The following is a 14,628-nucleotide window of genomic DNA, read 5'->3' as shown; positions in this document are numbered from 1 at the left end:
TCGCTAGCATTTGTACATTACATACCTACTAGTAATGTTGCATTGTAGCTCTCAGAGATCACAGTTGGTCATGTTCTTTTTGCTACTAGATCAATGTATGTAGTTGGAAATCCAAATAATATTGGGGTTTCAAAAAAGGGTGTTTCTGTCCGTGAGCCATTAAAATAATACCCTACAGCCAATGATGGTTATGCACCAAATGTGAGAAATGCCTGGTGAATTCTCAAAGTTGAGCAAATACGTGTCTGCCTCGCAATTGGCACAATCTGGCTTGGGTGCACAAACACAAGATCCAGGAGAAGAAGCCTGGAAAAACAAAGTGAATATGACTCTTTCAAAGGAGGAGTAAGTAAGGACAGAGCAGGACAGAAAGATAAGTATTTGTCCGAAGCGACATCCAAAAAGTTGAAGGGGACAGCTCTTAAAGGAAGAGGTAGAGTCGATCTCACCTCAAATTCTTATTGTTTAGGCTGAGCGCTATTTCGTTGACTGCATGAGGATGAGACATGACCAAGTTGAATCCATACTGAAGGAGTGAGAAAACCAGAAAGTGAAAATTATGACCTATTTTCTTCGTTCAGAATTTCCTACAAAATCACATTTCACTACTACAGCCAATCAACCAAACCACATTTAAAAGACACCCAAAATCAACCGTTTAACAGTGAAATACAATCAACAAGTACTTTTAATATTATGTCAAATCATGATTTGACATTAACATTCCATCAATAAAAATTTAACAATGAAATCTAATCAACCAACATTTCACCAACACCAAGTTAAACAGCATTTAACATGTGCATCCAAACAAGCATTTACATTTAAAACAAGCACTGGTAAAGCCAAGAGGTCTCGCCTTTCAATAGGGTATGCAGCGTTTAGAACGCAAGCATTACCACGGAATACCTTTACAACGCGGGCGTAACAACGAAAGTTGTTACCACGCATTGCACTGGGGGGCGCTCAAGGATAGTAAATGATTTAATTTACTATCCCAACACCTTCCCTACTATCCACGGGGACTGGTGTTGGAATAGTAAATTAAATTAAATTAATCAATTTTGCGCCCCCCAGCGCAATGCGTGGTAACAACTTTCGTTGTTACGAACGCGTTGTAAAGGTACGCGTTGTCAATGTATGCGTTCTAACGTCATACATCCTTCAATGGGGTTCCCTGACCTTTTGGCTTTGCCAATGCTTTTTGGCCATTCTGTTCCGGATCTGATAAAGGAAAATAATGTGTGTTGGCCAAACCAGAGAAGCATCAGCAAAATAAATAAAAAAGAAAAAGCTCCAGCTATGTGTTAACACATTCGCACTTGCTATTTTTTGTGTGTATTTTATTTACTGTTTTAAAGTGTAGACGCTAATGTTAGAGCTGTACATTTTAAGAAAACATGATAGCGCATAAAGCAAGATAAGCACATCTGTAGAAAAATACATCTAGCAACATCTTCAAAAATTCAAATCAAATTAAACAAAAAAAACACAACAGAAAGGGATAGGGAGTAAATAAACAGGGAAACTGGATAATAATTAGTCACTGCCACCAAGCAGCAGTAGCAACAGGGTCAGCCTGGACAGCAACAGAGGAGCTGGGGGTGAGAAGGAGGTTAAATAAAGCGAGCAAAAGAAAGCCTGGAGGGGTGGAGGAAGCAACAGACACGCTAGAGGGTGCAAGGGAGGAAACACAGAAAGCGGAGAGTAGAGATTTGAGTCAGTTAAGCGACACATTAGGAAAAAAGAAAGCATGTACTCTCTCATGGAGTCCCAGTAGAAAAAGGAAATATGGGGTGATATGAACAGAGGCAGTAGAAGGACACAAGTCATACAATCTTAGGGATGGTAAAGGAATTATGCTGCAGCCATGGACAACCGCAGGAAGTGAAAGGAAAGCCATTTCATAAGAAGCATGCACATGAGTATGACAAGAAAGCCAACCAATGGTAAGCAATGGGCTAACCCAAAGCCACTGTAAGTATTGATATTGTCCAGTATAGGTCTTTGACAACAGACACATGTCTGTAGGCAAGGAATTCAAATATGCACTCAGCCGTCATTAAATATCCAGCCAACCGCTACTTGGTATTTCCCTCCAATAAACCACTATTTGACACGGACATCAAGTCGATCACATTTTAAAGTGCAACAAGTTAATATTTAAAACGTACACCCAACAAAAGAGCATTTAGCATTTATGAGCCAACCACCAATAAGAAACCACCTAAGCAGAATGAAACAATTTCCAATAAATGACAAACCCCAACTAAAATTTATCAATCTGATTCAACCTGAATTGAAGACACCGAAACATCCAGAATATAAAGACAATGCCAAACCAACCAGCATCTAACACTGCCAACCAACCAGCATTTAATATTGACATCCAATCAACAAGATGTAAAAATTTAGGAAGCCACTACTTCTGATTGATATCCAACTAAACATGCATCGAACATCACCATTCAATATCCAAGCAATTAACACAATCAATCTGCATATAATATCGACATTCAACCAAACAGCATTTAATACTGGCAGCCAACCAACCCAAATTTATGATCCAGACCCACGGAACAGAATTTTAAAAAGGACGTCGGACCAGCCAGCATTTAAAATCCAGCCACCCAATATTTCACACTAGTGTCTAACCAAACCACACTAATCACCAACTTCCAACAAACCATATTTTAAAGCAGCGCCAACCTGCATTTAATATCTACATCTAAGTAGTACTTTAAATACAACCTAGCAGCATTTTGTATTGCGATCCAGCCAACCAACATAACCCCATCACAGAGAGCAGATAGCCATAAAAGTCCTGATCCCCATCCATATTATCTTCGTATACTCATTTATCAGGTCACAATGTGGCATCTGTGGCGGCCTTGGTTATGAGATGTGTACAATTCACATCTGATACAGTAACAATGTGACCCCATCACCACAAGCAAGCATAATGTTAACACCAAAAGGTACCTGATAGTTCATGATGGCTCTTAAGCACATGATGCAGACATGCACGTCATCCTTCTGGCTCACCAATCGTGAATTCTTCAGCGCCTTCCTGTCTGGCAGCGTGTTGTAGCTGCTGTGCGGGTAAGACAGAACATTGTGTAATTAGTTACTGCTGGATAAAGAAGGTAAGAGAGAGTGATCACTGTGTGTGCTTCATGCTAAAAGAAGACTATGAAAGTCTGAGAGGAAAAAAGAAAAATACATTAAAAATCCAAAGGGCAGCAGTAACACAAGGAGACTCAGTAAAAGCACCACACTGCATAAGAACGATGTGCAAGGAGACAAGTAGACAAGGGAGCAATTTTAATAGTGAAACAGCAGCGAACAGACAACACAAACGTTGGTCCCAGTTAGTGTCTTTTTACTGTCAAGTAGCGTCCTGCAAGAACAGGGCACTACTTGGCAGCAAAAAGACAATAACTGGGACCAAAACGCTATTCCCTGCAGACTAAAGGAAAGAAACGCGTATTTAAAATAATTATATTTTAATTTCACTGCGCCCAGTAATGCAACTAAACTTATGAAGGTAGGTGATGTCAAATGGACAGGTAGTTTCCTCCGTAGCGTAGAAAAAAAAAATTGTATTATAAGTGACTGCCCCTGAGCGATACGCATCCTGAAAAGATGTTCGTGTTACCGTCTTAAACACAGGGCAAGAAAAGACTTTGATTGAAAGAAATCGTGATAACCAAGTATTTTTCAGAAATTAACGGATCTTTCATCGGCAAACAAAAACTTTGTATTAATGCACTTCTCCCAAGGCCCACCTAAAACCTGGGGTTCCTCAAAGAACCGTGCTGATAGGAGATTCCTCGAACGAAGCACTTCAAGAACAGGCATTATGTGAAAATTAAGAAACTATAACAAAGAAATACAAAACAAAAATGAAGAAATGCCAGAATGAAGAATGGTAATAATGAAGACAAAGGGAACACAAAAGCACTGTCATTTTTTTGTAATCGGAAAAAAATGTACACTTCATTAGAAAGGGTTGATATGATTAAGATTAGGGATGGCTAAGGGAAAGAACACATTTCGGTTAAGGGTGAGGGTAGTGGTAATGTGCATTCTTGAGCAAGGCAACTTTTCGTGTGGATCCTGGAATGCTCTTAATTGCATTGAACGTGCTTGCTTCATTGTGACTACTGTTTTGTTGTTGTTTGATTGCAAGTGGTTAGGAGAGGGTCTTGCAGTGTTTGAAATGATGTACCTTGAGTTATAATGATTACTGTGTGCAGATGGGTGTACCAAAGGACTCTCCGTTTTCTTTCAAATGTGGTAGGGGATCAGTTGTGCACTGCTCACTCCAATCTTATATATGTATCACAACTCAGTTCAGTATCTTATGATGCAATATTGTGTGTGGGTGTTAGGATAATGCGAACATTGTGGAATTTTAAGTTGTATGTCTGTGTGAAGCGTGAAAGTACAGCTGGTTTAGCCATGGTGTACACATGATGCGGAGAGAATTCTGCCTATTGTGTGCTGTTGAATATATTCCCATTTCTAGATGATAATGCTGTTGGATGTACGATCTAAGTCCCAATGCAGGCTATTGGAAGTGTGTTGGTTATAACGTTTGTCTGTAATGCATGGATTGTGGGCTGTGCCAGTTTGGGGTTTGGGAGTAGATAGTAGGAAGAGAAAACCTAGTCATTCTATTAAAGAAGTTGCTGTTCTACATTAATGTAGGTAAGTGAAAGGGTCAAAGGACAGGCTTGTAGTAAGGATAAGGCTTAGTTAGGGTCTACATTTCTCCATAAACCATTTCTTGATTAGGAATTATTTTATATGGTTAACCATTAACACTGAAATATGTGTTGATGTGGTTAAATTAAAATGATCTTGGGGTATGTACTGTGGTATTCTTCAGTATGGCATGATTCTTTTTCACATAGTTCCCAGGAAGAAACTTAACACACTCCGGAGCTGGCATAAAACATCCAGACAGAAATAAGGCTCCAGGGTTGCTTTTCACGCTGCTCCATTTTGCTGCTATTTCAGCTGCTGAGTAAAATGGGATTAACAACTGTGACAAATGCTGCAGACGAATCTAAAAGAATAGAATTATGGACAATGTTGTCCTGTACCATTGGATGCAGTTCAGCCATCTGCGCCAAAAGAGACGGTTATGTCCCCTTCTTGGTCTGCATCTTTCATGGATTGGGGCTGAGCAGACCATTGTCCTCAACATAGCCTTCAGGTTGCAGACAAGCAATTCTTAGAGTTTGGCTTGATTAAGTACATTTGACATTGGAGATAAGCTGTTGGAAGCTGTTGACTGGCTGATTTTCTAACTGCTGTGTTTCAGTCTTGAAGAAGCACAGAGACAAAAGAAGCGCGATGAGTCAATTCAGCAGGAGGCGGACGTACTAACCGGCAGCAAAAGTGGAGACTGTATAAAGTTTAAGACAGGTAAAACCTGGATGGCATGTAAACCATCAATTGGCAAGTCAGTACGTTCCACATTTTCAGGGCCTCTGAGAACTTAAGAAAATGTCAAAATGCTGCACTATACAACGACTATGGCTATGTTCTGCTGAGCTACAGTCAACAGAGCCGAAATAACCATCCTATGCGCCGGACTTCTGAATATAACACTGTATGGGTAAGCAAAAGTACTAATGCCTTCCTGATCAATATACTTCAAAACGGGAGCTATGAGAGAATCAGTATCAATTTGTTTCACAAAAGGGTGGAATGCATCGATCCTTGAAAAATATGGAAGTTGTCCTCATTGGCCAAGATCAACTTATGTATCAGGAGGTGAGTCGGACGCAATACTTTGTTTCTCCTAAAAGGACAGAATAAACAAGAAAGTCAAAAGGCCTTGTACACCTGGGCGACTCAACACTGAATTTCTGAGCCTTTCTAAACAAAGGACAGCGAACAACTAAAGGGCTTCTTACTTTAAAAATAGATATAAAACACAGCTCAACTATTTAACATTCATAGATTCTTAGAACTGGGAGTGAAGGGAGGAAGGTATATACGATTTCTTGTTCCCCATGTAGCAAACTGAATTTAATCCGGGGGGCCCGGGGAAGATGGCGCCGGCGATGCCGCTACAGTTGCATTCCTGCGCATGCCACACGCGATGCCTGCAGTAAGCAGTGTGAGGCGAGCCCCAAATTAATGGGCTCGAGAGAATTTTGGGGAGGCGAAAAGAATAGTAGAGCAAGACACCAGAACAAAGATAGCGACTTAGACTGACCCCAAGATAGCGATCCCTTGGAAAAAACAAGGAGAAGGGAGTAAATGATCAATCAGGGAATGCTGATTTGACAGGCAGTTCTTTGCGGTGGAAAGTAATGAATCTCAGTTGGTAGAGGGAAGCATAGGCGGGAGAGCAACCATAGAAGAGTAGGAGAGGAGCCTTTCAGGGAGGTACCCGCCTGACCCTAAGATGGAGACCAGGGTCCACAAATCACTGATGATCTGCCGACGACGGAGCCAACTTCAGTGCGGCCGATGCCCGATGGTGATGTCTGGATGGCTATGGTACCGGGAAGTACTCAGTTTCAGGTCAGCTGGAGAGATGAATAGCAGTGGGCGACGGCCATACCGCACAGAGGGTATGAACAAGTCAGCACCTATAGTGTACTTTGACCAGACCTCGCTCATTTCCCCCACCCTCCACCCCCCATCCGACTCACCCATCATGAATAGAACCTGTGAATCTTGCCACCAACCGTAGAGACTTAGCATTTTGGCCGATGCCCGGTGGAACTACCTTGATAGCTAAAGAGGAGATGGGCTGTGGACTTCCCCCTTGGCCTTCACCTACCCAGCCAGACATTGGGCAGGCTTTTCCTTTGTCTCTCCGCCATATCTCCCTCCTCGTCACCCTTTTACATTACCCCCCTTTACCCTTCCACACACCCTAACAAACAGATGTAACTTGTAACAGATGTATCTTTTGTAACAATGTGTAACTTGTAACTGATGTAACTGTCCTCATGTAAAGCGCTCTGACTTCTCCGGGTCTAGCCAGCGCTATATAAAACTCAAATAAATAAAATCCCATTTTAGGATGCTTGTAATTACCCACACTCTACTTGCAAGAACACCTTGAGGTGCTACCCATCCCATACACATAGAGGTTTAATACTACAAGGTCCCGTTCTCTTCAAAACACTGTGTGATGCAGTAAAAGGTCAATGTAAGCGAGTCCCCTTAAAGCTGAACTGCTGGTATGCAAAGAAGGACCAGTGCAGCCTTGAAGAACAAGTTACTTCTAGAATGCCTTCTCTGGTAGGGACACTATCTAATTACATATGCCTCACCTAGTGAATAGCCTCAAGCACCAGACTAGATAAGAAGAATTTTTCTAAAGCAATTCCCTTGCTCTTTGGTCGGTGGCATTGTGCGACTCTGCATCGTATCTGTCCCTGATGTGATGTCAAGGCCACTATTTGTGTGTCACATTTGCACGCAAATGTACGTTTCTTTTTGGTCTCTGTCCGAGCATGGGGGAAGTCCACAGCCCATCTTCTCTTTAGCTATGTCCGTGCTGTCCACCGCAGAGTTCCATAGAAACCAGAATATGGCAATGTGCAGCTCTCTAGATTGGAATGCTACTAAGGGACTGTAGGACCCCGTTCCACAGAATGGGGAGGATCGTGAGTCGGTGAAGAATCTCCAGTTAGACAGGTTCTCTAACAGAAAGGGCATTACCGAAGGAAAGTAACTTATTCTTCTGAAAGACTTCTAATCACAGACTCCTCACCTAACAAATTAGTACCTGCCTAGGTGGTGAGTCTATGGAATGTCTCAGACCAGAACATTTTGCAGGACAAATTGGGCATTATGCACGCGACGCTGGTCCTGGCCATCCAAGCTGCAGTGCTTGATGAACATGTGGAAGGACGTCCATGTCGCAGCTTTGCAGACATCAAGGACTGGAACACCACAAACAAATGCATCAGTAGCAGCCTTTGCTGTGGAAGAATGCACGTGCAAGCCTTCTGGTAGTCAGTTCCTGGATAGCCAATGGCAGATCTTAAGGCATAAAACAATCCATCAGGAGACAGTTCTTTTCTGCACCGCATTGCCATTTTTTTCTGCAGAGAAGCCTACAAAACGCTGATCATCCAATCAATGTAAAAGCGGAGGGCCTTTCAGATTCAAGGCGATGGAGCCTTTCCTCCTCCCTAGAGGGTTGAGATAGAGCACACAAAGCTGGCAAGGTGAAGGATTGACCTTCTGTAGTAATACAGCTTTTGTTTGATGGACTAACTTGTCCTAGAAGAAGGATGTGTATGGTTGTTGCAAGGACAAACCCTGGAGTTTGTGGAGTCACCAGGCAAATGATATGGCGATGAGAAACACTGGTTTTATGGTCAGCAGGTGAAAAGAGCAGCTGCACATTCTTTCAACAGATGCGCACAGCAAGTATGTGAGAACCAATTGAGGGCCCACTGCTGCATCACAAAAGATGTTGGTGGGAACCTGGGGTCAGTCCTTTCCAGAAAGCATCACAACAGGTCATTTGGGCAAGGATAGCTGAACTGTCAACTGTAAGAAGCTGAAATGGCCAAAAATTAACCCTCAACTGTTCCCACAGCAAGACCTAGCTGAGCTAGAGAAAGACAAAACATTAGGATGTCGGATAGCTTGGCTTGTAAGGGTCGAAATGTACGCAAGGGATACCGGACAACAAACCTCTCAGCGTCCTGCATATACTGCTTTGGTGGAGTGATGCCTGGCTACCAAAATGACACCAACCACTACAGAAGAAACATTGAAAGCCATCAACTGTCCCTGTTCAATCTCCATGCATGGTGTTGTAGGTTGTGCAGGCTCTGGCGTAGAACTCGCTACTGCGACAGGAGGTCCTCCCAAAGGAGTACCCGGATTGGAGGGCAAATGCTCATGGACAGACATTTTGGGTACCAGACACTCCTCGCTCAGTCGAACACCACTTGCGGTACCCCACACCGGGCCCGTTTCTTGCATGGACCACATGGCGGTCATGATTTCTATAGGAGCTTGCACCCACTCCTTCCTGATGGACAGAATGAAAGCCATCAATGCCAAGAGAATAGCTTGCAGCTCTGGCAAACTGATGTGGAACCTAGTTACTGCTAGAGACCAGTCGCATGATCTCCACCACTCAAAGATATCCTCCCCAAACTAGCAATGATGCATCCATCATAACCATTCATTCTAGGTAGGGTAGGGAAAGGGGTCAGCCTCCACAGACTTTTCAGTCTCCTTCGACACCTGGATAACATCTGCCAGGTTCCACTGGGGCTAAACCCACTGAGACTTCAGACCCACTGCTGAACCTGTAGGCGTCATCTGGAGTGGTCCACAAGCAAGACACAGATGAACCAGAGAAGTTGTGAAGGAGTCAGGTGTGGCTCCAGTACCTTCATGGAAAATCCAAACGATGTTAACAAGTCACCCGTTGTCTAAAGGTGGCTCATGACTGTTGGGGGTTAGCCCAACAGTCATGCAACCAGTCGTCACGGTGTGGGAAGCCTAGTATTTCCAACATCCAAAGATGGGCTGCAACCATCGCCATTATCTTTGTGAACACCAGAGATGTACTGGTAAATCGAAAGGGGAGCACCTAGAACTGAACATGCTCTTGACTTTACTGAAACTGCAGATGACGTCTGTGGGATTGGAGGACGGGGATATGAAGATGGTCATCCTGCAGGCAGGATTTGCGTTGTAAGCATTTTTAACTTGTCTTTCCAGAGAAATAAGCTCATGGGGCTCAGATTGAGAATAGGGTGGACGCCTCAGTATTTTTAGGGGAACAGTAAATAATGGAAGTAACATCCCAGTCCTGATCTCTGATGTTGGAACCCTCTCTTTGGCTCCCTTACTCAAGAGAGCCTTGAACTTCCCCTTGGGGCATGGACGAGGGTTTCTCCGGGAGGTGTTGCAGTGTGAATGGCATACGCATGGATGTGACCAGAAAGGTAGAGAGTTACCGTGTTCCACAATCTGGAGCACCCATTGGTCAGATGTGATGCTCCTCCACCTGGGGAGGTACAAGGGGATGCGGCCTTCTACAGAATGATCGTGGGCTGCTTAGGGTGGAATTAAGTGGATTTGCAGGAGCTGCTACAGGTGGGCTGGGCTTTGGGTAGTAAGTTGGGGCCTGGACACTGTTGGACTGGTTCTGTCTCTGCCTTGAAAAGACTGAGATACTGTTGTTGAGGTACGTTCTGATGTTGCCTCAAATGGTATCCCCTGCCAAAGCCTCAAAAGGAGCGAAAATGCTGGAGGAACTGCTGAACAGGCAGAGCTGGCCCTAGAAAGCGAGTAGTGGCTTTGCTGCAATTAAATCTTTCCAAAGCAGAGTCTGCCTTTGCTCCAAATCGTCTAGAGCAATCAAATAGCATGTCCATCAAAGATTGCTTGTTTGAGAAATCTTTGGAGGAAAGGCAGACGTGGTGCTGAAGCACCACACTGGTGACAACTGCCCAGGCCAAACAGTTGGTTGTGCCCAGACCAGAGCGCATGCAGCACTTTGCTGCATCCTGGTTGTCCTTAATGAGGTGTTGCAGCTGGTAAGATATTTGCGATTCTGTCCCAAATTGCATGCAAGTACTTCCCCAGGAGGCAGCTGGTGTTGACAGATCTGAGGGCAAAACTGGCAGAAGAGAACATACGTTTGGCTAATGTCTCCATGCGCTTCAATTCCCTGTCTGGCCACGTGGCTGGGAATGCATTGGGATTGAGCCTACTCGCAGATGGCTGTAGCACCAGGCTCTCCGGGTGGGATATTAGGTCAGAGAATCCAGTTCTATGCTGCCTTGAGATCTGTCTGTTGACAGAAGGGCAATATCCCAGGTGCCTTTAAGTACATCAAAAAGTATCTCATTAAAAGAAAGAAGAGGATTCTGGCTAGTCTGTCATGGGTGCAGGACCTCTGTTGAAACACTAGTCTAGTCCGCTGTAGTAGGCTGAGTGACACCCAACACTTCTGCTACTCTGCCTCCTTTGCCATGGTGATCCGGAGAGTCCTCAGTTGCTGTGGCAGGATTGATCTGGGAAAGCCAATGTCCAGAGAAGTGTTCAGGCCACTGGCAGCTTACAAACCCTAAAATATGTTTAGCATCAAAACGGCCCCATCGCCAGCATTGGTTTATGGTTCTAAATAATAAAAATTAAGACCAGTTGAGGGAGGTTTGCTAATGTATTTTGGAAATCGAAAAAACTATTGGCTCCACTTCCGATGTCGGTGAAGGCATTGAGACTGGCTAATGGCAATAGCCGGGGCACTGAATGCTGCACCAGAGCCGATGGAGTCAAGTTCAAACAAAGAGCCAGTTTTGGATGGCTATAGATCGGCACAGGCTGGGATGAATTTGATGGCAGTAACCAGACTGTCTTACAAGTTACGCGACTGAGTTTGGCTTCGCGGTTGAAGATGTCCTTGTTGTTCATCTTAGAGTAGCAGTCACACCATCCCAAGTCTTGTTTGGAACGCATACATCAGAGACAAAGATCGGTGGTATCTGTAACTGACATCTGGTGGTGGCTATCTCAACACAGCTTAATCTGGCAGTTTTTGGAGGGAAAATGTCCCTTGCACACTGGTAAAATTTCGAGGAAATAACTTCTGTCAGGTGACAGAATTCAAAGGTGCTTTAGATCTGCATTGGAAGGCGAGGAAAAATAATAACTGATTTTGGCGTACAGATGTGGCGCAGATGTAGTGACCCGACACTACAGCCGGGGCGGGATGCCATCTACCAAGGCACAAGAGGATTGGTAAAAAAAAATTGTCCACATCCAGTCCGGTGCCTGGGGGTATTCACAAGGTGAGGAATCAGCAGCTAGAAGTCTTTATCTGAAAAGTCTCTATCAAGCACCTTTGTACTTATGTAGTTGGCTCAACAAATCACGCTGAACTCTCTTGGGGAGAGGGGGCATCTGGAATAGACACTCGCTGGCCTTCTCGGTGTGTTGTGATCATAGTGATGTACCCATCTCACTAGCTGGACTTTCAAACTCCACAAATTCAACTGAATACAGGTAAGAATGCAGAGGAGCCATGTTGATATCCTCTGGACTTCAACCCAACACTGAAATTTTATCGAATTGTTGTGCCAATGAGGCAGAGCTATAAATTATGGTATCCCAAGGTAAAAGCCCACTCTCAAAGATGATTTTGTGCCGTAACCCAGGAATGTTGTATAATAACAAACAGGAAACTATTCAGGAATAAGTCAAGAAATGTTATACTTCCCAGCGACCAAGCTCTGTAGCATAAGCTGGACGAGACAGCAGGAAAAAATGATAACCATTGAATCCACGAAGCCCTGCTATAACAAGTGATTATATTTACTAAACATCACCTCATCCCTGTGCTAACATTAGTAGTGGGAAGAGGAAGGAGGAGCTTGCAGCCCACACAGCAACTTTATGTAGACAGACTGTCAGTGTGTCTGACTGACTCACTGAGGGGGAAGTATGAAGGATCAGGCTGCATAGAAATAACACACAGCACATACATAAAAGTAAACCTGGAAACAGAAAACATTTCAAGAAGAGATTTACCCTTGGGACATGCACTGAAGAACCAACATACCATGCATACAAAACCCATGTAACAACAGGTAGATTACATCATCATATCCAGAATAGAGTACATGTGGCCTAAGCACACGGGAAATAATACAGCATAGGTGCATATCTACCACCCCAGAGTTCCTATGCACCAAGGAATTACATTTCGAGGCAAGTAAAGTAAACCTCCATTAAGTCCATACCATGGAGCTGACAGACCAGGAACCAACAGGAAGATGAGCAGGTTACAGCCAAGCACTTACATACCGTAACACAGACTGCCGAGCAGAGCGAGCGAGGCTGATGCTGAGAGAAGCTGCCAGGACACTGGGGTTCTGCAGATCCTCGATGGATCTGCTCCAGAGTTTCGATTTGTCTACTGTTCCTTCCTCCATGTTTTCCAGGCCCTCAAAATCAAACCTGAATCACAAGAGGACACACAACAAGCTTCATCTGCAAGCAGCCTGGAGCAGAGTCATCCTCCCCCACATGAGGGAAGTCGACGCAACATGCAACGCCACAAACTGAGCTAGTGAGGCATGCAGTGGAGCACAGACAGCACAGGAGAGCAGGTGAAATATGTTTGACACACAGGCATGCAAGCGGCAAAGACTGATCAAGGTAGCACATGCAACTTACAATGGACTATGAAAGCAAACGTCACAGTTGACAGAAAACCTTACAGGAGCCGAGAGAGAGTAGTGGACTTGCAAGACAAAAACATGCATTGTAACACAGAAAGTATATCACGTTGCAAGGGACGTGAAAGCAGAAATAAGAAATTGTGTTTAAGAAGCAATAAAAAGCCTTACAAGAAAGATATTGCGACAGTCAACCATGGAAATCCTGTAAAAGAAGCACACATGCAACAAAGCAATAAGGGGGGAAAATCATATGATTGCAAACATTCTCTAGAGCATGCATCGGAAGACGGGAACAACTGCATCATGCAAAGGAGTGCACTACACCTCCTCCCCCAATTGAAAAGCCTGTGTGCAACAGGCAACAACGCACATCTTTTCTAAGGGGAGAGCAGGTGTGCAGCATACAAAACAGCATGCGAAGGAGCACAAGCCACCCTAACAAAAAAGTAATGCGGGAAATAAAAGACATTGAGATGTGAAGAGAGGTGTGGTGTGTGTGCTCTGCGTGGATCCCGAACACCCGGTGACAATCCGTGTCCCCACTACTTCAAAGACATTTGAAGGGAAATAAACATGAAAAGCTTGCTGCAGCTGCTTACATGACCGCACACTGCGCGAAGGACAGGTACTCCACCAGGACATCCAGACCTTTGTTGTCATTGTTTAAGAATTCACGGACCCACCTGAAAAAGAAGAGAGCATGGATAAAGTTTCCTGAGCTGTCCCTGTTGAGAGTCCCCTCCCACCCCCAATTCAATGTTAGAAAGAACAATCTGACCAGGAGACAATGCCCGTCTATACAACCGGTGGCATCATCAAGAACCAATGCCCTTCCTCCAAACATCAACCTCACCATGAGCCAGTATCTATTCATCCACCATCAACCTCACCAGGAGGCAATGCCTGTCCATTCAAACATTGGCATCACCAAGAAGCAACAGCCGTCCAGTCAAACTATGGATTGGTCTTACCTGTAGATGTCAGATCAGGCAGCCATCAAACTCAACCTTGAAAATGCTACCCGATGAGGAGACCAAGGTCCGTCTCATCCTCACCAAGAAACAATATCCAGCCATTTCAAGCATTCTCTTCAGCAGGAAGACATTTTCAGCCATCCGAACATCAACCTCAACCATGAGACAATGCCCAGCCATTTTGTATCACAACCTCAGCAGGAGATAACATCTAGGTGGTTCTGGCAGCGCATCGTCAAATTAATTAATTGTTCTATGATTATAATTTTCCAAAGCCATATATGCCACTGAGTTAATGACCAGGTAGTTGTGTTTGACAGTATTTGAAATTATTTTGCAGTTTGGCAGCCAAAGCTCAAGCAGCGTCCTTCCAGGATCACATAAGATGTGGGTAACTTCTGTCCAGGAGGAGTATTATTTAGGAAAATCCCACCATGTACAAATCGGAGGTTCCC

At 44.2% G+C, this 14,628-nt stretch overlaps 1 protein-coding gene across 3 annotated transcripts in view; it reads right to left on the bottom strand.

The window, feature by feature from the left end:
* The window catches only part of LOC147748758 (formin-like protein 3), a 374,701-nt gene that overhangs the window by 129,026 nt on the left and 231,047 nt on the right, over nt 1-14,628 (bottom strand). For 2 of the 3 annotated variants that reach the window (XM_086963760.1, XM_086963763.1), the window contains exons 5-8: nt 13,799-13,882; nt 12,823-12,975; nt 2,983-3,094; nt 450-526 (exon numbers count right to left, since the gene is read on the bottom strand). In XM_086963760.1, the coding sequence (XP_086819886.1) occupies nt 450-526; nt 2,983-3,094; nt 12,823-12,975; nt 13,799-13,882 (426 nt within the window). The remainder of the gene's footprint in view (nt 1-449; nt 527-2,982; nt 3,095-12,822; nt 12,976-13,798; nt 13,883-14,628) is intronic. The other variant, XM_086963765.1, reaches the window with a different exon arrangement.

Source organism: Lissotriton vulgaris, chromosome 1_1 (assembly GCF_964263255.1).
Source record: "Lissotriton vulgaris chromosome 1_1, aLisVul1.2, whole genome shotgun sequence".
Taxonomy (NCBI): Eukaryota; Metazoa; Chordata; class Amphibia; order Caudata; family Salamandridae; genus Lissotriton; species Lissotriton vulgaris.
This window is presented reverse-complemented; position numbering and strand designations above follow the sequence as displayed.